This window comes from Globicephala melas, chromosome 4 (assembly GCF_963455315.2).
Source record: "Globicephala melas chromosome 4, mGloMel1.2, whole genome shotgun sequence".
Lineage (NCBI taxonomy): Eukaryota > Metazoa > Chordata > Mammalia > Artiodactyla > Delphinidae > Globicephala > Globicephala melas.
Window position 1 is genome coordinate 72,401,907 of NC_083317.1, and position 18,916 is coordinate 72,420,822.

General features: G+C 33.9%; 1 protein-coding gene across 30 annotated transcripts in view; it reads right to left on the reverse strand.

The window, feature by feature from the left end:
- Window positions 1–18,916, reverse strand: part of DLG1 (discs large MAGUK scaffold protein 1) — a 285,801-nt gene that overhangs the window by 166,808 nt on the left and 100,077 nt on the right. For 23 of the 30 annotated variants that reach the window (XM_060298239.2, XM_060298240.1, XM_060298250.1 and 20 more), the window contains one exon: window positions 16,354–16,518. In XM_060298239.2, coding sequence (XP_060154222.1) covers window positions 16,354–16,518 — 165 coding nt within the window. Of the gene's footprint in view, window positions 1–6,218; window positions 6,590–16,353; window positions 16,519–18,916 lie in introns of those variants that run through there. The other 7 variants (XM_060298259.1, XM_060298258.1, XM_030860070.2 and 4 more) reach the window with 3 other exon arrangements.

Consider the following 18,916-nt stretch of genomic DNA (forward strand, 5'->3'; position numbering starts at 1 on the left):
GCAAAGGGAAAAAGAACAGAAGATTATTCCAAGGGTTTTCATATTCAACATCTCAGTGACTGGTACACTGAATGAAGATGGGGGAGAACAATAAAATTAGAAACTCTGTTTTTGACATGTTAACTTTCAGATACTTAATCCAAGTGGAGATACTGAGTAGGAAAGCCAGACACACAAGTCTAGTGTACGGGGAATAGCTCTGGACTGAAGATATGAGTACTGATGTATTTAAAGGCACCTGGATGAGATCATCTGAAATATGAGTATAAAAAGAGAGAAGTTCAAGGACTAATGCCCTGAGTTACTCTAACTATTAGTGGTAAGAAGAGGAGGAGGATACTGCAAAGGAAACTGAGGTAGGGAGAGTATCAGGAGAATGGTGTTCAAGAGTCAAAGGAGAATTTAAAGGAGAGAGCAGTTAGTTGTGTAAAAAGCTGTTGTGGGGTCGAGTAAAATAAAGATTGAGAACTGATCACTGGATCTGACAGTCTACTCCTAGAGGGGTTCTGGCTGGTTGTTTTAATGAAAGGTATTTTAGCGGGTATGTACGCTGATCGGAATAATCCAGTATGGAGGGAAAGACGGACAATGCAATGAAGAGGAGAGAGAATTTCACAAGTCCCTGAACAGTCAAAAATGAAGATCTAGTACAGAAGTGAAAGGTGAGATTTAAGAACACAAGTGGATCATTTATTTTAACAGGATGGAATACAGAATAAGACCATAAATTGAGAATGAGGGCCAGGAAACAGGTATTGGAAGTTTAATGGGCAGCTTTGGAGCTGATGTGGAGGAGGCAGAGTTGCAATTAACCAAGGTTAGATCTTACCAATGAAGTGACAGAGGAGCAAGAGAGTTAAGATTATGAAAGGCAGTGTTTATAGTCATGGACCAAGGAATGTGAGCAAAGCAAGGAGGGAAGTGAGAGCATGAAAGAAATGATAGATAATAAAAAGTTGGGCTGGAAGTCTTTAAAGGGTAAAAAAAAAATTGTTGTAGGGGAGGTGAGCTGAAAAGAAAGGAAGTGCTAGTCAGTTTGAAATGCTTGCAGCTGAGATTTTGTAAGTGGTTCAGTCAATGGTAATGAGGTCTTGAATATAACCATTTCAGCAGGTCACTCAAGTGAAAGAAAAAATAAAGACTACTAGAGGCAAGGATATCAAAGAACTGAGAAGTCAAGATTTTGGAAGGATCATACCAGGATACTGAAAATCACTAAGAATGATTACATGAATAGTGGACAGAGAAAAGACAGTTCAAATCATCAATGAGTAGGAGTGATTGTGAAAGATGCAGATGACTAGACAAGGAGGGGAAGTAGAAAATACTGTCTGATGATATATACATTTTTAAAAGGGAGGAGGTACAATCATCCATAAATACCAATGATAAGCAAGGAAGACATCAACTCCACTTGTTGGTCCCAAGGTACATGGGACGTGACAGATAAAAATTCCACTTTTTGTGAGGGGTAAAGAAAAAACAGTACTCTCGGGGGAACACCAGTTTTCTATGAGAGAAAAAAAGGTGAGATGAACCATCACAGAAGAGTTTGAGGAAAAAGGAAATTTTGCTGATCACGAACTGGGAGTTCCAAAGGGCAGAGTGAAAGAAATTGGGAGGTCACAGATAAATGGGAGTTTAAAACATACTGGAGATATACCAGAGTCAAACAGAGATAAGGAAATTAAGTGAAGGTGATCTGAAAGGCTTCAACTTTTTTTTTTTTTTTTTTGCGGTACGTGGGCCTCTCACTGCTGTGGCCTCTCCCGTTGCGGAGCACAGGCTCCGGACGCGCAGGCTCAGCGGCCATGGCTCATGGGCCCAGCTGTTCCGTGGCATGTGGGATCTTCCCAGACTGGGGCACGAACCCGTGTCCCCTGCATCGGCAGGCGGACTCTCAACCACTGCGCCACCTGGGAAGCCCCAAGGCTTCAATTTTTTTTAGTGATTAAGATGTCCTTATGGTATGCTTGGTAAAAGGTGGATAATCAGTTAAATTTAGTTGTCTGCTTGTGACTGGTTTAGCATTTGCAGAAGGGGTGTTGGGCGGGAAAGCAAGGTCAGGAAATTGGTGTCTCACCAAGAATTTGAAGTGCTCTTTGGGGTTCCTCCTTTATATCCTGCAATTGAAGGTGTTGAGATATGTGGTTCTTTAAAAACTGTACAGCCTGCACTCACAGGAACTTATTCAGTCAACACTATTTACTGAATGTCTGAATGAACTGCACCATCCTAGATACTGTAATTCCTAATTATCTAATTTGAATTTGTTGAAGACTATTAAAATTAAGCAATATAAAAATAAAATAACAATAATAATAATAGCTTCCAGGCACTCTTCTAAGTGTTACATGCATTTAATCATTTAATACAATTAACTCAATGAAGTTGATGCTATTATCTTCATTTGGGGACAATATAACCAATGCATAGCTCTAAAAATTAAATCCTTTCTACTCCAGAATGTACCTGTTTAGGACAAATCATATTCTTTTCATACAAATTAGCCTATTTATTTTTCTGGTATCTGAACAGTGGGCATCTATCTGAACAGCGTTTTCCTGTATTTTAATTTAGGACAGAGTTTCTTCCTCTAAAAAGCATATTATTCAATTCATGTGGCTAATATTCATTCTTGTTAAAATTTTATTGTTCTGCTTCAATTATAAGTCATTATGCCTGTTCCATTCACTCCTAGGAAGAGAATTTTGCTGTTTTCAGCTTAATTTGGCACGTCAATTATCTGGGGGAGGGTGGAAATTCTATTTGAATATTTATAATGACCCACAATAGGGATTTTGAAGTAATCCAAAACATGGGAACAATTGCCAAATATACATCCGAAGTGACCTACCACATTACAGCTGTTCAAAGTTTATATATGACTACTATTTTCATTAATAAACACTGACATCACCAAGTAGATAAAAGCTTTTACTTAGGAGATAATCAAGTAGCAAAGTCTAGAAGTATTGTGCTAGAGTTTTTTAAAGCCCTGTTGAATATAAAAATTGGTCTTGGATTTAACAGAGCTGCATCACTAAACAGGACAGGGCAGATTGGCATCAAAGGATCATAAATACAAGAACAGGAAGAAGGCTGAAGTGAGGAACTGAGGAGGGCTTGACAATGAGTAGCCCACGTTTTCTATATTATAATGACTATTCAAAATTAAGAACATAAGTAGTATGAAGCTCAAAATAGAAAACCTTACACCAAAGTAAAATAATTCACAAGAAACTCATCTTAGTTTAACACTAAAAACAAACAAACAATAAAACCTCACATTGTAAACTTTTGGGATACAGCCAAATGACAAAAATTAGACATAGTCTTTAAGCTGTATGGTTATCATCATGGGTAAAGATTCAAAGGGGTGAGGAAATCAGGTACATGGGGGGTTTGTGCAGCTTGAAGAAAATCTGAAGAATGGAGGGGAAGAAAAGGGAAGTGGAGGAAGAGATGGGCTACTGTGAAGAATCAAAGGCACGTATGACGGCAATAGAGTGAATCCAATAAATATAGGTACCCAAGAGGTTTCAGGTTAGGTGCCATTATTTCGGAAGGCCATGAGCTAACAAGGTTTCAGGTGACTGAAATGGTAATTAATCAATCAATTCCATAAACATTTACTGAGCACCAACTACATGGCAAGTCCCATCCTAGAAGCTGGGGTCCTGCAGAAATTTATAACCACTTGGCTTCCCTAACATTTAAAAATATTAATGACTTCCTACTAAGTTCCACATATTACAGTAGAATCTGACACAAAATCTTAGTTGTGAACACAAATATCTTAAACAGATGAGCAATTTAAGTGAATCTGTAAAGTACATTTTATTTTTTATTTATAGAGGCTATTTGGTGGGATATGAAATCGTATAATGACTTTCAAATTACTAAAACTGCATTTAATAACAACTCTCCAAACTGCTAAAAGTACCATGCATCATAGTTATAAGGAATTAGATTCAAAGTTAATCTTGCTATCCAATCTTAGAAAAGAATATTTCTGACAATAGTGAAACAGGAGACCTGGTAATCACTTTTGCCATTTATCATTGACAGAACAAAACACTATCATACATATATATTCATAGGTATATAGCATATGCTCAATAAACTAAAATTTCATTAATCTACTTTGTTTTTAACAATATAAAAATCCTCTTATGTTACAAAATAAAACTGCTAGCCATGAGTCAGTAAATGAAACAGAAAAATGTATCCTAGCATCAACTAAAATTTAAATACGCCTAACATTCTTTCTCAGTCCTATTATATTTGATCCTGTAAAATGAATTCCAGTGAGTTACAACAAAAGACTTGGATATATAAAATATCCAACTCATTAGTGAGAAAAATAACATAGAATGCAAAATGATGTTGGTTCTCCAGAGCTGGGGAAATATAAGCTAAAACTCTGACCTAAAGTCTACATTTATAGATATGAAATACAAAGATAATGAAAAAGACAAAATAAGTAACAGAAAGAGGGCTGAAAGAAAGAAAAATAGTAATTTTTCAGTATACACAAGTGATCTGAACCAAACGGGAGGAAGATAAAATTTTAAATGGCTTTGTAGGATCAATTGCAAATAGAGTTTTTATTAAAATTGTGGCTATTTTAGTGCAATACAATAGCAACTTTTTGGCCCAACTCCTAAGTAACTATAATGTAATTCCACAGTTTCAGTAGTTTTATATGTAAACTATTTTGCTTGTCTTTCATTTGTATGCCTTTTACAAGATGAATTATATATCATTGGTTGTGTTTGTGTATATACATATAGTTGTGTGTATTTGAAGTCTTTAGCAGATCTTTCTTATTGACAATGGAAAAATATCACTTAATACTAACATAGAATGAATAACAATGCTAAGCTTTAGTCTCTGTGTCCCTTTTTGGTATATGTAATTGTAGTCAAAATCAAGTTAGTTAAATTCTTGGGGCAGTATTCAATCTAAGAGTTAAATCAATCGTTGCCTCTGAGTAAGTTTTGATTATAAGTAATCTCACTGCCTACATAAAAACTATTAATGACTCTCCCTAGCCCAGTAATTCCATTCCTCTCAAACATCTAAGAAAAAACAAGAATATTTTTACTTAAGAAATATGACATTACTTAAAAATAAAAACTATTGAAAGAAAATTCTAGTAACCAAAAACAAGCTGTTGACAGTTACTTTATACTTACTGTGCTGCTTCTAATTACTAAAAAAAAAAAAAAAAAAAAAAAGATGGTTTTAAAGGAATTTATTTTTAAAAGGCCCTAAGGTAAGTGTATATATTTAAATTTAAAGGACAAAAGCATTCTCACCTTGTTTTTTAAATTAGACTAATTTTTATGCTTTCATTTTTACTGAAGTTGAATATCTATTAAAAACATGTTTTAAAATGAAAATATTCCCCCAACCCTCCCTGAATACCAAATAATAGGTATTTCACTCAAATTATGATTAACTTTATATTTTCCTTATATTTTTAATACTCACTCCTCAAAAAGAAGTGGTTTTATGTGATTTTTTTAAAAAATTTGAGGACTTTTAGTATTTGCTCAGCTCTTTACACTGTCAATTGAATATTTGATAAAATATTCCTATAATCATGTAATTACACAAGTTTACTGCTTTCCAATTAACCCTAGATAATATATTTATAGAAATGGAAGGATTCATTAAATCCCTTGAATAAACCATAATGTAATAATTTTAAGATATTAGTATATACAATAGCCAACTGTATTCAGTTTAATCTATACTCAAAACACTAGAAAATAAAAATATTTCAAATTATCTTCTGTTTCTTTACTATAACAACCTCCTGAGGTTATCTAATGACATATAAAAGCTATACAAACAGGTATTTTCTTTGGTCAAACATCATACTTTATAGCGTTTAACACAATCTGAAAATAAGGAGACAAGCATTATTAATTTACATTTTAATTTATGTATGAATGGCTTTATATTTTTAGAGAAGTCATTCAACAGAATCTGAGACTGTTTTGTTTGGCATTACATAAGAGCAAAAGGGAAAATATTTTTGTTTCCCCTTTCACGCTAAAGACCTGCATAGATGGACTGAAAACATACATTTCTGCGTATCCAAGGTTTCAGGGCATAAGACTGTGTTTTAATAATAAGAAATCTATACTAATACATTTTTGCAAAGCAACATGAACCGAAAATAATTTCAACAAGTGGTATGTTACCTGGGTGGAGCTGGTGGCTACCGAGATGCAGTCAATAAAGCTGTGTCTTCGAGTGAAAAATGCAACTATCTGCTGCCAGCGTGAAGGTTCTGGCTCAGCTTGCAGTTCATCTGATGAGCCCTTTTTCGCCCAGTGTTTCTGCTTTGGGCCTACTGAGCCATGGCTAGAGCTAGTATTGCCTCCTCGACTGGCGCGAGAGTACAGAAGTGTGTTGTTCCCGAAAATGTAATTCATCTCTGCAGCCCTGCAGGTGGTTGCCAAGCAGTCTTACTTCTCTACCAGCTGCTGAGTGGTGAATGATCGGTAAAAACTGCAGCTAGAATTACAGCAGCATCACTTGTAGATCAGGGAAAATAAAAACCTTGAGAAATGATGCTCATTTTCTCTGTAATTTCTTCCCATGAAAGAGCTTGTATCTTCCCTCTGTACCTGTTAGCTGTATGATGGCTGAGTTTATATTTCTAGACAAAAAAGACGACATAAGGTGGTTTTCTTTCTCATGATTATTTTTTCACCAGCGTCTGCAGGAAAAGCTGTTCTTTTGTTAGCTGATAACTAGACGGACTGAAATCCAGGAAGTGAGGTCGATTAGCAGGTAAAGAAGGATGTTATAAACACTGGACTACCAAGACCCTTTGGGGCTGCCTGATTTAATGCACTGGGTGGAGAAACCCTGGATTACCAAGTTTCAATCACAGTCTGAAGTAAAATCCAATGGCATCTTCGCTGCTTAAATAAATTATAAATATGAACTGAATTTAAAAATACAAGAGGATTCTCTCTGCCAACAGTTCTGATTGTTTAAAACAATTTTACTAAAGAAATCTTTCTATTCACATATAAATTTCTACATCAGGAAGGCACTTACATTAAATAGCACTAAGGTTTTAAAAGGTACTATCTACATTAAACTCTGAGGATCTAATGACAGAGAGAAATCCATTTGGAATGTAACTTGATAATTTTATTTAACATATTGGTTTTTTTGATTAACTGAGTCTGAAGACAGAAACAGAATAACTAGCTAAATAAGTATTTGGCTTCTGGGACTTTTGTGATAAAAAAGTGCTATTATCAGCATCATCTCTCTCATATGTTATAAACATTAAGATTACCAAGTTATGAATTTGTAAAAATGCAAAAGAATTAAACATAAATTTTTTGTTTTATAGCCAGTAAAACATATTTTATCCAACATGACATAAAATAATACTCTGATTCAAAAAATAGTACTGTTTGATTGCTAAATAGATACTTTCTAACATCTAATATCTAGGTCTGTGTTTCTCAACACAGTAGTCCACCTCAGAATCACCTCGGGTGCTGGTTAAAAAAAATACAGACTGATATCCCCTTCCCATTAGAATTTTTAGGGGTTAGGGAGATCTGGGAATTTTCATTTTTGAAAAGCCCCCCTAAGAGACTCTTAAGCACCCTCAAGTTTGAGAACCACAGATTCCTAAGTCTGTCCTCTTAATACTATGCTACATTAGTATATAAAACAACATTTCGCCATTAAAAACAATATATGAATAAAAATGCTACTTGATAACTTACTAATAGTTGAGTAATTCAATTTTTAAGTTGATATAAGTACATCATAATCCCCAACCTCAGCCATGAATGAGGACCAACAAAATCTTGCTTGCTTTTGCTTACCAGCACCAACTAAATGCAGTCTATTGGAAAGTAGCATTGGCAAACTACAACCTCTAGGACTACTGCAAATCCTGATTTGGCAAGAAAAGATGCGAACACTGTCTCTATGATTCCGTCTCTAAGATACAAACACATGCCCAAGAAGGGTTGAGAGTCATGTGGGACTTCTGGAAGTAAGATGTTTTGTGACAGATTAGAGCAAAGTTTGCTTCTTCCCAAGAACTGTACAGACAGTAGCTGGCAGCTTTATGGCCCTACACAGATTGATCTTATCTATTTGGGGGTAGGGGACTAGAGGAAAACACTAAGGGTAGACAGAGAACTAAGAATCCTCTCTAAAAGAAAAAAAATAAAACCTCCTAAAAATAAATTTTACTATGGACCAGATACTTAATAAAGAACTGATTAGTGTGGTTTATACAAATGCTCTAGTAATTGGTTTGACCCCGAAATATGTGTCTTGATCTGTATATGATGGAAAGCCAGGGTGGGAGGGGGAACCTTAGAATTTATACAGATTCTGTTACTCTGGATTTGTAAGGATGAGGATATTTTAAAAATTTTGGCTGCACTGGGTCTTTGTTGCAGTGCGCAGGCTTCTCTCTAATTGCGGCATGCAGGCTCCAGCACGTGAGGGCTCCAGAGGGCATGGGCTCAGTAGTTGTGGTGCACAGGCTTAGTCGCCCTGTGGCATGTGGGACCTTAGTTCCCCAATCAGGGATCAAACCCACGTCCCCTGCACTGGAAGGCAGATTCTTAACCACTGGACCACCAGGGAAGTCGTGGATAAGGATACTGAAAATGAATGTTGAATGCAAATATCCTACTCAAGTTGCAAACAGTACCAACACAGATGGAACAGTAAGGCATTCGAATACAATGATTTCTTATGCTAGAGAGCCAAAGAGCTTGGGAACAATCGAAAGTTGATGAACGCTCCATCCCATATATCCCGAGTACAGAGAAGAAATACTTCTCAATATATAAATTTCCTATTCAAATCGACTGACATCAAGAAAACAACTTTGAGTTTTGAGAAAGGCTTTTTTATGAAAATGTCCCATTACCTGAGCTATGGAAATCTAGGATCACCTCATCGACTGCACAACAGTCAATACACACATACAAAACCATATATGTACCTAAATCACAATTGGTTTCATATGATTTGATTGGGAAGCAGAGGCAACCAACTCCTCACTGATCTCTGCTTTAGAATAACCATACCCGTGTCACATATTGGAAATATAAGCTCTATTCCGTTAAACCAAAATTTAAATTCATTATAGAACCTGGAAAGTCTATTTAAAATAGTGAATTTTAAAAAATACTATACAACGTTTAAATCATCAAAAAGAACACTATTAAGATTTTAATATGATATATAAAGAATGGACATTTTTTTTCTGCAGTCAATTACTCTACCACTGAGCAATACTCTGCACCTAACATTCTTTTTTCTGTACAGTTTTTCTTTTTCACAGAATGATAATAATATTATCTATAGCAGAACTCTAAACAGTAAGAGAAAGCATAAGTAAACTAAGTACATCCATTTAGTGATTACATACTTTAAATATGATTATGAAAAATTTATGACTGTTAGAAATGTTTATTTTATAACATTAAATGGAAGTAAAGACAGTTCAAAAATTTATATAGGATAGGCCCTCAATTATTTGTACCCTTTTCCAAACTTGCAAATAAACCCAGAACTCTTCAGGTATAGTAACAAAGGCAATGATTAAGTAATTTTAGTGAAAATTTTTAAAAGGTTGAAGGATGAGAGGAAAAACAATATTAAAACTCTAAAATATTAGGAAAAAAATTACTAAGTAACCACAAAGCCAATGTACTGTAAATGCAACAAGCATTTTCCTTACCTTTTTATCTTTATAATACGGCCTATTAAATTTCAAAACATGCAGCTGTACTAAGACAAGACTAAGAAGATTGATAACATAGATTTGTTATTTATCTAGAAAAAAGTGATCATATATATACAAATCGCTTCTGTATGAGCGCCATCTAGTGGTCAAATTGTATGCAAACTGTGTGCTCAACTTAGTACTCCAGGGTCATCCAAAAAAGATAAAATTCAGAAGTATTTTAATATATTCCAGAGTTGTAAAAACAAAGTTGACTTCAACAAAGCACTCAGTATGCACTCAAAATAGGAAAGATTCTCTTCCTGTAGCATTTAGTTCAACAGGCATATGTTTGCTTATAGCCATTCTTCAGCTACCTCCATTTCTCACAATATTTGAAAAACTACCGATTGCTGCTGGTGATTTCATTTGATAGTATTCTCAGTACTAGTGGATAAAATGTGTCCAGGCTAGAAGATACACTTATTTATAATAATTATCTGTTCACATACCCTGTTCTGTCTTCAATTTCAAGCCCCTTGTAACTACATTTACTTTGCACATATTAAACATAATTTTCCGTCATTGAAGACAAAAGCAAAATATGAACTCTTTTATTCAATGACCATTGCAATATCCCGCACTAAGCCACGTCACCCTTGTCATTTCATCTAGATTTAAATCTATTTTGAAAAAGGCTGAGGTTTTGTTTACTTGTTCAATTTACTGTTCTGACCATTTTTCCTAATTCTTAGATCATTTTCAGTTTTAGGAATCTTGACACTGTTCTTATTAGTACCATACTACTATATTTAGAACTGTTTAAAATTGAAGCTTACTTTTAAAGATTTTCATATACCACAAGAATTTACCCACTGTGTCTGTCCTTTTCTTCCACATTACAGTTTTTCACCATTATATCACCAATTTCTTTCTTGAAACTGTCTAGCACTGGCAAGAAACTTTCCCTTTTAGAGTCTTAAATCATAATTACTTTTTTAAAAAACTATTTTTTTTTTGGCTGTGCCACGTGGCATACAGAATCTTAGATCCCTGACCAGGGATCAAACCCGTGCCCCCTGCAGTGGAAGCACGGAGTCTTAACCACTGGATGCCAGGGAAATCCAAATCATAGTTACTTTTACGTTTTATGCTAAGGCCTGAATAAAGTAACTTTCAATCACTATCTTATTTCATTCATTACTTCAGTAATGAGAATCAGCACTAGCACTACAAGATCCTGACAGATTATTTCACAGCATGTTTCATGGTGGCAAACCCTTCATAAGCCCACTCATCAGCTCAGGATCAAGGTCCTTCACACCTTGTCCTCATTTCCTAACAACCATCCTAAACATCAACTACAATATAATGAACTTTTCTGCATTTTTAGTCTCTTCAGACTATCACTCTCCTACTGTACTTATTTTCTCCAGTAACTGCCTTCTCCTCTGAATTAGCATATTGTATACATCCTTCAACACCCTGTCCAAATATCAACTTTGTTTTTTTTACAATACTTCAAGAATTTAACTTCTCTTTATTTTTTCATGTTACATCATACCGTGTTATAACTATCTCTCCATAAAAAATACCAGTCACTGAAGCCTAACAAACTTACTAACATAGATGTTTAATAAATGCTAAATGCATGTTATTTGATAAACAAAACTAATATTATGTTGATTTTTAAAGCAATCATCTATTAATCTTATTTTTCTATTAGCTTTTATAAGAACTGTGAAGAACAAAGCAGTGCCTAATTTACATTCTACTCAGCAAACTGCTACTATTCAAAGATAATTTTTCAAATTACAAAAATAATAATTCATATACTGAGTTCTATGTATAGTACAACAGTTACTTGCTTCATTCCAAACCACAATACTATAAAAGTGGAAAAGTTCCTTATATTAGCTTTTTTGTTTCTAAAAAAAGACTGCTAATCTTATTTATATTTTAAATAACATATATTCCATTGTTGAGCTTCCTAAAACATTTGCAGTTATTTGAAAAAATTTTAAAAACATTAAAACTTGCCTTCTTATGTCAAAACAAAGTTATTTTTTAAAAATTTGGTTCTCTAGCAGAAAGTTAAAGTAATCCTAACCATTCTGCTATTACACTACCCCAATCCTATGCTCACTCCTCAAATTTTAATCTATGCATGAGATAGGAGAAGCAGGAAGAAATACCCCAAATGGGGCAGCTTTAATAATTCTTAAATTACAATTGTATCAGAATATAGTTTGTCAAAAGTCCAGCCTATCAAGATTTCTGACCCAGTAATTTGACTTCTGGAAATCCATCCTAAGAAAACAACTAAACATACTTTTTATGCCCCAAGATGATTCACTGCAGCCTTCTTTACAAAACCTAGTAAAAATGGAAATAACAAATAGCGAAGACCAGAAGTGTTCAGCAAGTTAAGGTACCAATATACTATGTAATGTTACGTATCAAGTTTTAAAAAAATTTAACATGGGAAAATGTGTAAAACAAGTTTATAATAGGAAAAAACTCACATTTAAAAAAGTAAGATGTAAAGTATGATTTAGAAACAGATGAAGGAGTAGATAATTTCTTCTACTGGAAATGAAAATCCTAATCAGAGAGCCAGCAAGCCAAAGGGGGAATACGATGATGATACCCAACTGCTCTACCTATTTGCATCAGAAACTTATATTTATAACTGTTTCAGAGACTGATGCTGTTAATATCTAATAAAAGAAAACAAAATGAAAAGGAGCAAGAGAATGCCATGTAAGGATGGATAGATCCAGCTGCTTTTCACTGAGACCAGCTGAATTATTACCACAGTATACTAAGATGCTTTGAGGCTAGTACTTTCTTGATCTTAACCAAAATTTGTCAAAGATTTGCATACAAATACTCAAACTGCCACTGCACTAAGGCAATAGTATAACACCAGCAACTATAAGATGTATGTCAATTGCAGAAAAGATAAACTGAAAAAGATGTGTTTTATAACTGTTAGTAAAAGGATATTTTAATCTCAATAACATACTCCTTTAAGTAAGCCTCCGTCAAATTTGTCTTTAAAATGCCCTCGGGGGGAAAAATGCTATGGGAGACATAATCCTTTAACATGTAATAATTAACTGTATGCAAAGGACAAGAGCATTTTTAAAGCAGATACCAAAAGAATCAGGCAAAATTCACTTAATTCTCTTATGGTAAGAAAATCAAGGGAAAAAGAGTCAAATTAAGGAAGCAAGTGAGAATCTTCAAAAAGTAATAATGCTTTCTCACTCAATAACTAGAAACACTTAAGTCTCACTGCAGAGTGAGGATTAAATAAAGAGATGTCAGAAATTTACTTTAAAATACTTCAAGACAGACAGTAAAGAAATATGTGTATGGTGGTTCAATTAAGCTAGGTTCTAGTGCATTACTTCTCAACAGTGGCTATCCCCTAGAAACACCTGGAGAACCTGTAAAACTCTCCAAAGCCAGACTATACCCCAGACCAATTAAATCACAATCTCTGAGATGGCACTCAGATATAAATTTTAAAACCTTTTTAGGTGGTTCCGATATCCCACCACAACTGAGAACCATTACTATGGACAGTCAGTTGTCCTAATCAGGAATTAACATTCCTAGACTGGTCAGCTAACATTTAATTAAAAAGTAAATGGCTGCTGTAAGATTTTTGTTATGTTAATCTTTGATCAAAAGTTTGCCAATTATCATAATGAATGAAGTGGGCTTTCATTGGTGAAATCCATTGTATTTCAGTTATATGGATTGGCTAAATTAGACACAATCCACCCTTGCATAAGGGAAAGAAAGACTCTGAAGAGGCTTATACCCTTAGAGATGGCACCTTAAGGTTTAATACCTAAGATGTCTGGAAATTCTGGGTAACAAAATCTTGGTCTCTGGAATATTGTTTTATTTGCCTAGAGTGAGCATTTTATGCAACAAAAAACAGTTGAGGCTTCATCACATTTAAAGAGGCTATATACAATATGTTATGTGGCTCACTGTCTGTTTAAATGTCTGCCTGTGTCAGAATCTGCATACACACAGAACTACCAAACGACCACCAAAAGACTGAGGAGTTCGGTGTGTGCAAATTGGCTTTGGATAATTTGTAACAATCATAAACATCAAAAATTCAAAATATCAGAAACAAAAGAATTATACATACCCGGGAAGGTTTTTCGACTGAAGTAAGAAATAGGTTTTATTAATTCAGTCAAGAGAAAATAGGCATAGGCTGATAAGAACAGCATATAAAGCAGGAGGGAGTGCTTAGAATTCAAGTGTTCTAAGGTTCTTATGTTGTTCAAAATGAGGGTAAAAGATATATATTGAGTCTAAATTTTTGTAAGCGAAATATGTATATTAGAATTTCTAAAAAAAAAAAAAAATTTCTAGGATAACCATTAAAGGAAGAGAAACAGAACAGCTTCCAAGCTAAGAAGAAGGAAAAATGAGATGAGAAAATAAAATCTAAAAGAAGACATGTTGGAATAAATGTCTCGTATGTTTAAAATTAAGAAACATACTTTTAAATAACTCATGGGGCAAAGAAAAAAATAATAATGAAAGTAAGAAAAAAAGTTTGAATTATGATAAACATTTCATATTAAACCTGTGGGTTACAGCTAAAGTGTATTTAAAGGAAAATTTACAAATTCAAATACCGTTAGAAAAGGCTGATAATGCAGTTAAGTAACCAACTTGAGAAACTAGGGGGAAAATCCCAAACAGAATAAACTCAAAGAAAGCAGAAGAAAATAAAATAATAATGATAAGAGGAGAAAGGGGAAAAGATAAAATGAAAACTGTCTCTGTCACTAATAGACAACTGATTTTTTTTCCCCTGTGTATCTCTCATTTAGCGTCCCAAAGTAAGATCAGATTGCCTTGGCCAAACGCAATCTTTGATTGATATGTAGGCTATCCACACATTTACATATTGCATAAACGTGTATATATTCATGTTTATGTGTGTATGAGAGGGGATGGAGGTGACAGCACATGGGGGAGGGGCACAGGAGAGGTTTTTTTTAGACATTTTTTTTCTTATTTACTTAAGTATAGTTGATTTACAATGTTGTGTTAAATACTGCTGTACAGCAGAGTGATTCAGTTATATATATATACATTTTTAATACTCTTTTCCATTATGGTTTACCATAGGATATATAGTTCTCTGTGCTATACAGTGGGACCTTGTTGTTTATCCATTCTATATATAAAAGTTTACATCTGCTAATCCCAAACTCCCATTCCATCCCTCCGCCAACCCCCTCGCCCTTGGTAACCACCAGTCTGTTCTCTATTAAAAGACATGGTTCTTTGAAATTGATCATCCTTTGGCAAGAAGGATCAAGAGGATAAAAAGCACAAATAAACAATACTAGGAATGAAAAAGGGGCTACACCTAAACATAAAATAATAGGATGTTGAGAATATTTCGAAGTAAGTATGAAATGGGCAAATACCTAGAAAAACTATTAACTGAAATCTGACTGGTACTATATAATCCATTACAATTAACCAGTAATATGAAATCATCCCTCAAAGAGAATTACAAAACCCACTTCAAGGTTTACAAGTAAGAAATGATCCTTATACACGATACATACAACTAACAAAGGATTAGTATCCGGAATATATAAAGAACTTGCACAAATCAGTAAAAAGAACAACCCATTACAAAAATGATAAAAAATCTTGAGAGGGTATGTCACAGAATAGGAAACCTGAATGATCAATATTATCAAACAGTGAAACGCACATTAAAATCACAGTAAGATACTACTTCAAACCCAAAACAATGGCAAAAATAACAATACCAAATATTGATGAGAATATAGATCAATTAAAACTGTTACATACTGCTGCTGAAAATGTAAATTATAGAACCTTTTGAAAATAATCTGGTGTTATCCACAAAGACGTGTATACATAACCTACGATTTTAACAGCATTTTTAATACTAGTAATAATCCAAAAATAACTTAACATCCATCAAAAGTAAGGTAAATTATAGTATATTCATAAAATAGAAAACTCTAGAGCAGTGAAGATAATGAATCTCAGGCATATAATGTTGACCAAAAACTACAAGTTGAGAGTAGACACAGTATAATGCCAATTATATAAAAACCAAAACAGGCAAAAGAAACAATATATTGTTTAGAAATCTAAATATGTGAAACCAGGACTGTGGTTATTTCTGAGGGGAGAGACAAGGTGATGGGGTCAGGTAAAGTCACACACTGGACTTCAAAGATACTGTTAATGCTCTTTTTCTGTACTTACTAATATATTTTTTTAAAGTTTAAAGATATTTTGATGTGGGTATTTGAAATATAATAGTTACTTCCTTCATGAGAACTTTTAGGCTTAAAGATCGTTATCACTGAATAAAATTCATTTATAATATATATTTTTAAAAATGTTTTTAGAATGCTAACAAATACTATGAAATTCCTTATAATTACAAAACCAGAAGCATCAAGGGGGGGAAAATCCTACATGAAAAAATAGTTCTCTCTAAGCATGAGCTACATTAGTAACAAAAGTAATAAATAATTCATAGCAACAAAATAAAGTTACTATCTTACCTTTATTGGTGAAATATGAGAGTGAGAAACAAATCCATGGACATTTTCAATTTCTGACAGGTTCTTCTCTGAGACATGAACCAATTCCGGACCTATCACCTCATTAGTGATTTGTGGGGAAATGTGCTCTTGAGGAGGTGTATCTTCATCCTGATACCGGTATTTCTGTAACGTACAGCAAATTATTAAATATGAGGAAGCTCTGAAAAGCAACATGTGTTCAATCCAAATCATGATTTTCATAACTACCCAAATCATAATATTTAACTAAATGAAAAGTGTCTTTTACAGTTTAATACATAAAGTCTGAGAGAAATGGTTCTCCATTTTAAAGTCATGCCAATATTTTAATAAACTTATCTGATTATTAAAAATAAGTCAGACTCTGGAAAGATGGCAGAGTAGGAAACACCAGGAATCTGTTGCCCCACCTAAACAATAATTACAGAGGCATAATCTGTCTGATGTAATTTTGGAACTCTGGAGTCTGTTGAAGGCTTGCAACTTCAGGGGAAAATTTGGATGTAAACTGTGTTTAATTTGGATCAGTTTTACCACCTCTGTTCAGCATGGTACCGGAAGTCGTAGCCAGAACAATTAGGCAAGAAGAAACAATAAAAGGTATCCACTTAGAAAGGAAGTAATATTATCTCTGTCTTATATCAATAAACACTCAGCAAAAAAGCTGTTAGAACTACTGAATGTAGCAAAGCAGTATGATATACTGCTTTGTATCCTACAAAAGCTGACACACAAAAATCAGTTGCATTTCTATACACAAACAGTTGCATTTTATACACAACCTGAAAATTACAAAAACAGTTCCATTTACAACAGCATCAAAAAAAATAAGGTGAAAGACTTGTGCAATGAAAACTACAAAGACTTGTGCAATAATTAAGGTGAAAGACTTGTGCAATGAAAAGACCTGCTGAAAAAAAAAGTTAAAGACAACAGAAATAAATGGAAACACATCCCATGTTCATAGGTTGAAGATTTAATATTGGTAAGATGTCAATACTACTTAAAGCAATTTACAGATTTAATCCGATTCCTATCAAAATCCCAATGACATTTTTTGCAAAACAGAAAAACCCATCCTAAAATTCATTTGGATCTCAAGGGATTCAAATAGTCAAAATCACCATGAAAAAAAAGAACAAAGCTGAAGGACTCACTCTTTCTCATTTCAAAACTTACTACAAAGCTACAGTAATCAAAACAGTTTGGTACTCGCATAAAGACAGACATACAGACCAATAGAATGAAAGAGAGAGTCCAGAAATAAACCCTTACATACAAAAATTATTTTTCACAAGGGTGCCAAGACCATTCAATAGGGAAAGACAGCTTTTACAACAAATCGTGCTGCAAAAACTGGATATCCACACATAAAAGAATGAAGTTGGACCCTTACCTAATACCATATACGAAAATTAACTCAAGGTGGATCAAGGACTTAAATGTAAGACCTAAAACAAAAAAACTCTTAGAGGAAAAGCTTTAAGACATTGCGTTTGGCTATGAGTTTTTGGATATGACACCAAAGGCAGAAGTAACAAAAGAAGGAACAAGTTTGACTTCATAAAAATTGAAAAATTTTGTGCATCAAATGACTCTAATCACAGAGTAAAAAGGCAACCCACAGAATGGGAGAAAATATTTACAAATCACATATCTGATAAGGGATTAATACCCAGAATATACAGAAAATTCCTAAAATTCAACAAAAAACTAAACAACTCAATTCAAAAATGGGCAAAGAACTCCAAAGAATATATACAAATAGCCAGTAAGCACATGAAAAGATGCTCAACATCACTAATCATTACAGAAATGCAAATCAAAACTCGAGGTACCACCTCACAACCACTGGAATGGCTACTATTAAAAAAAGCCAAGGACCTACTGTATAACACAGAGAACTATATTCAATATCCTATGATAAACCATAATGGAAAAGAATATAAATAAAAAAGAATGTATACATATATACTTATAACTAAATTGCTTTGCTGTATAGCAGTAATTAACACAACACTGTAAATCAACTATACTTCAATAAAAAAATTATTAAAGAAAAGAAAGACTGGTTAAAAAAAAAAGCAGAAAACAAGTGTTGGTAAGGATGTAGAGAAATTGGAACACTTGTGCACTATTGGTGGGAATGTAAAATAGTCCAGCCATTGCAGAAAATGGTATGGTGGTTCCTCAAAAATTGAAAATACAATTACCATATGATTCAAGAATTCCACTTCTGGACATATACCCAAAAGAACTGAAAGCAGGGTCTTGAAGAAATATTTGTACACCAGTGTTCATAGTAGCATTATTCACAGTAGGTAAAACATGGAAGAAACCCAAGTATCTATCAATGGATAGATAGATAAGCAAAATGAGGTGTATATATATGTGTGTATACACACACACACACACACACACACACAAAATGGAATATTATTCAGCCTTTAAGGAAGGAAATTCTGCTATATGTTACAACATGGATGAACCTTGCAGACAGTACGCTAAGTGAAGTAAACCAGTCTCAAAAAGACAAATACTG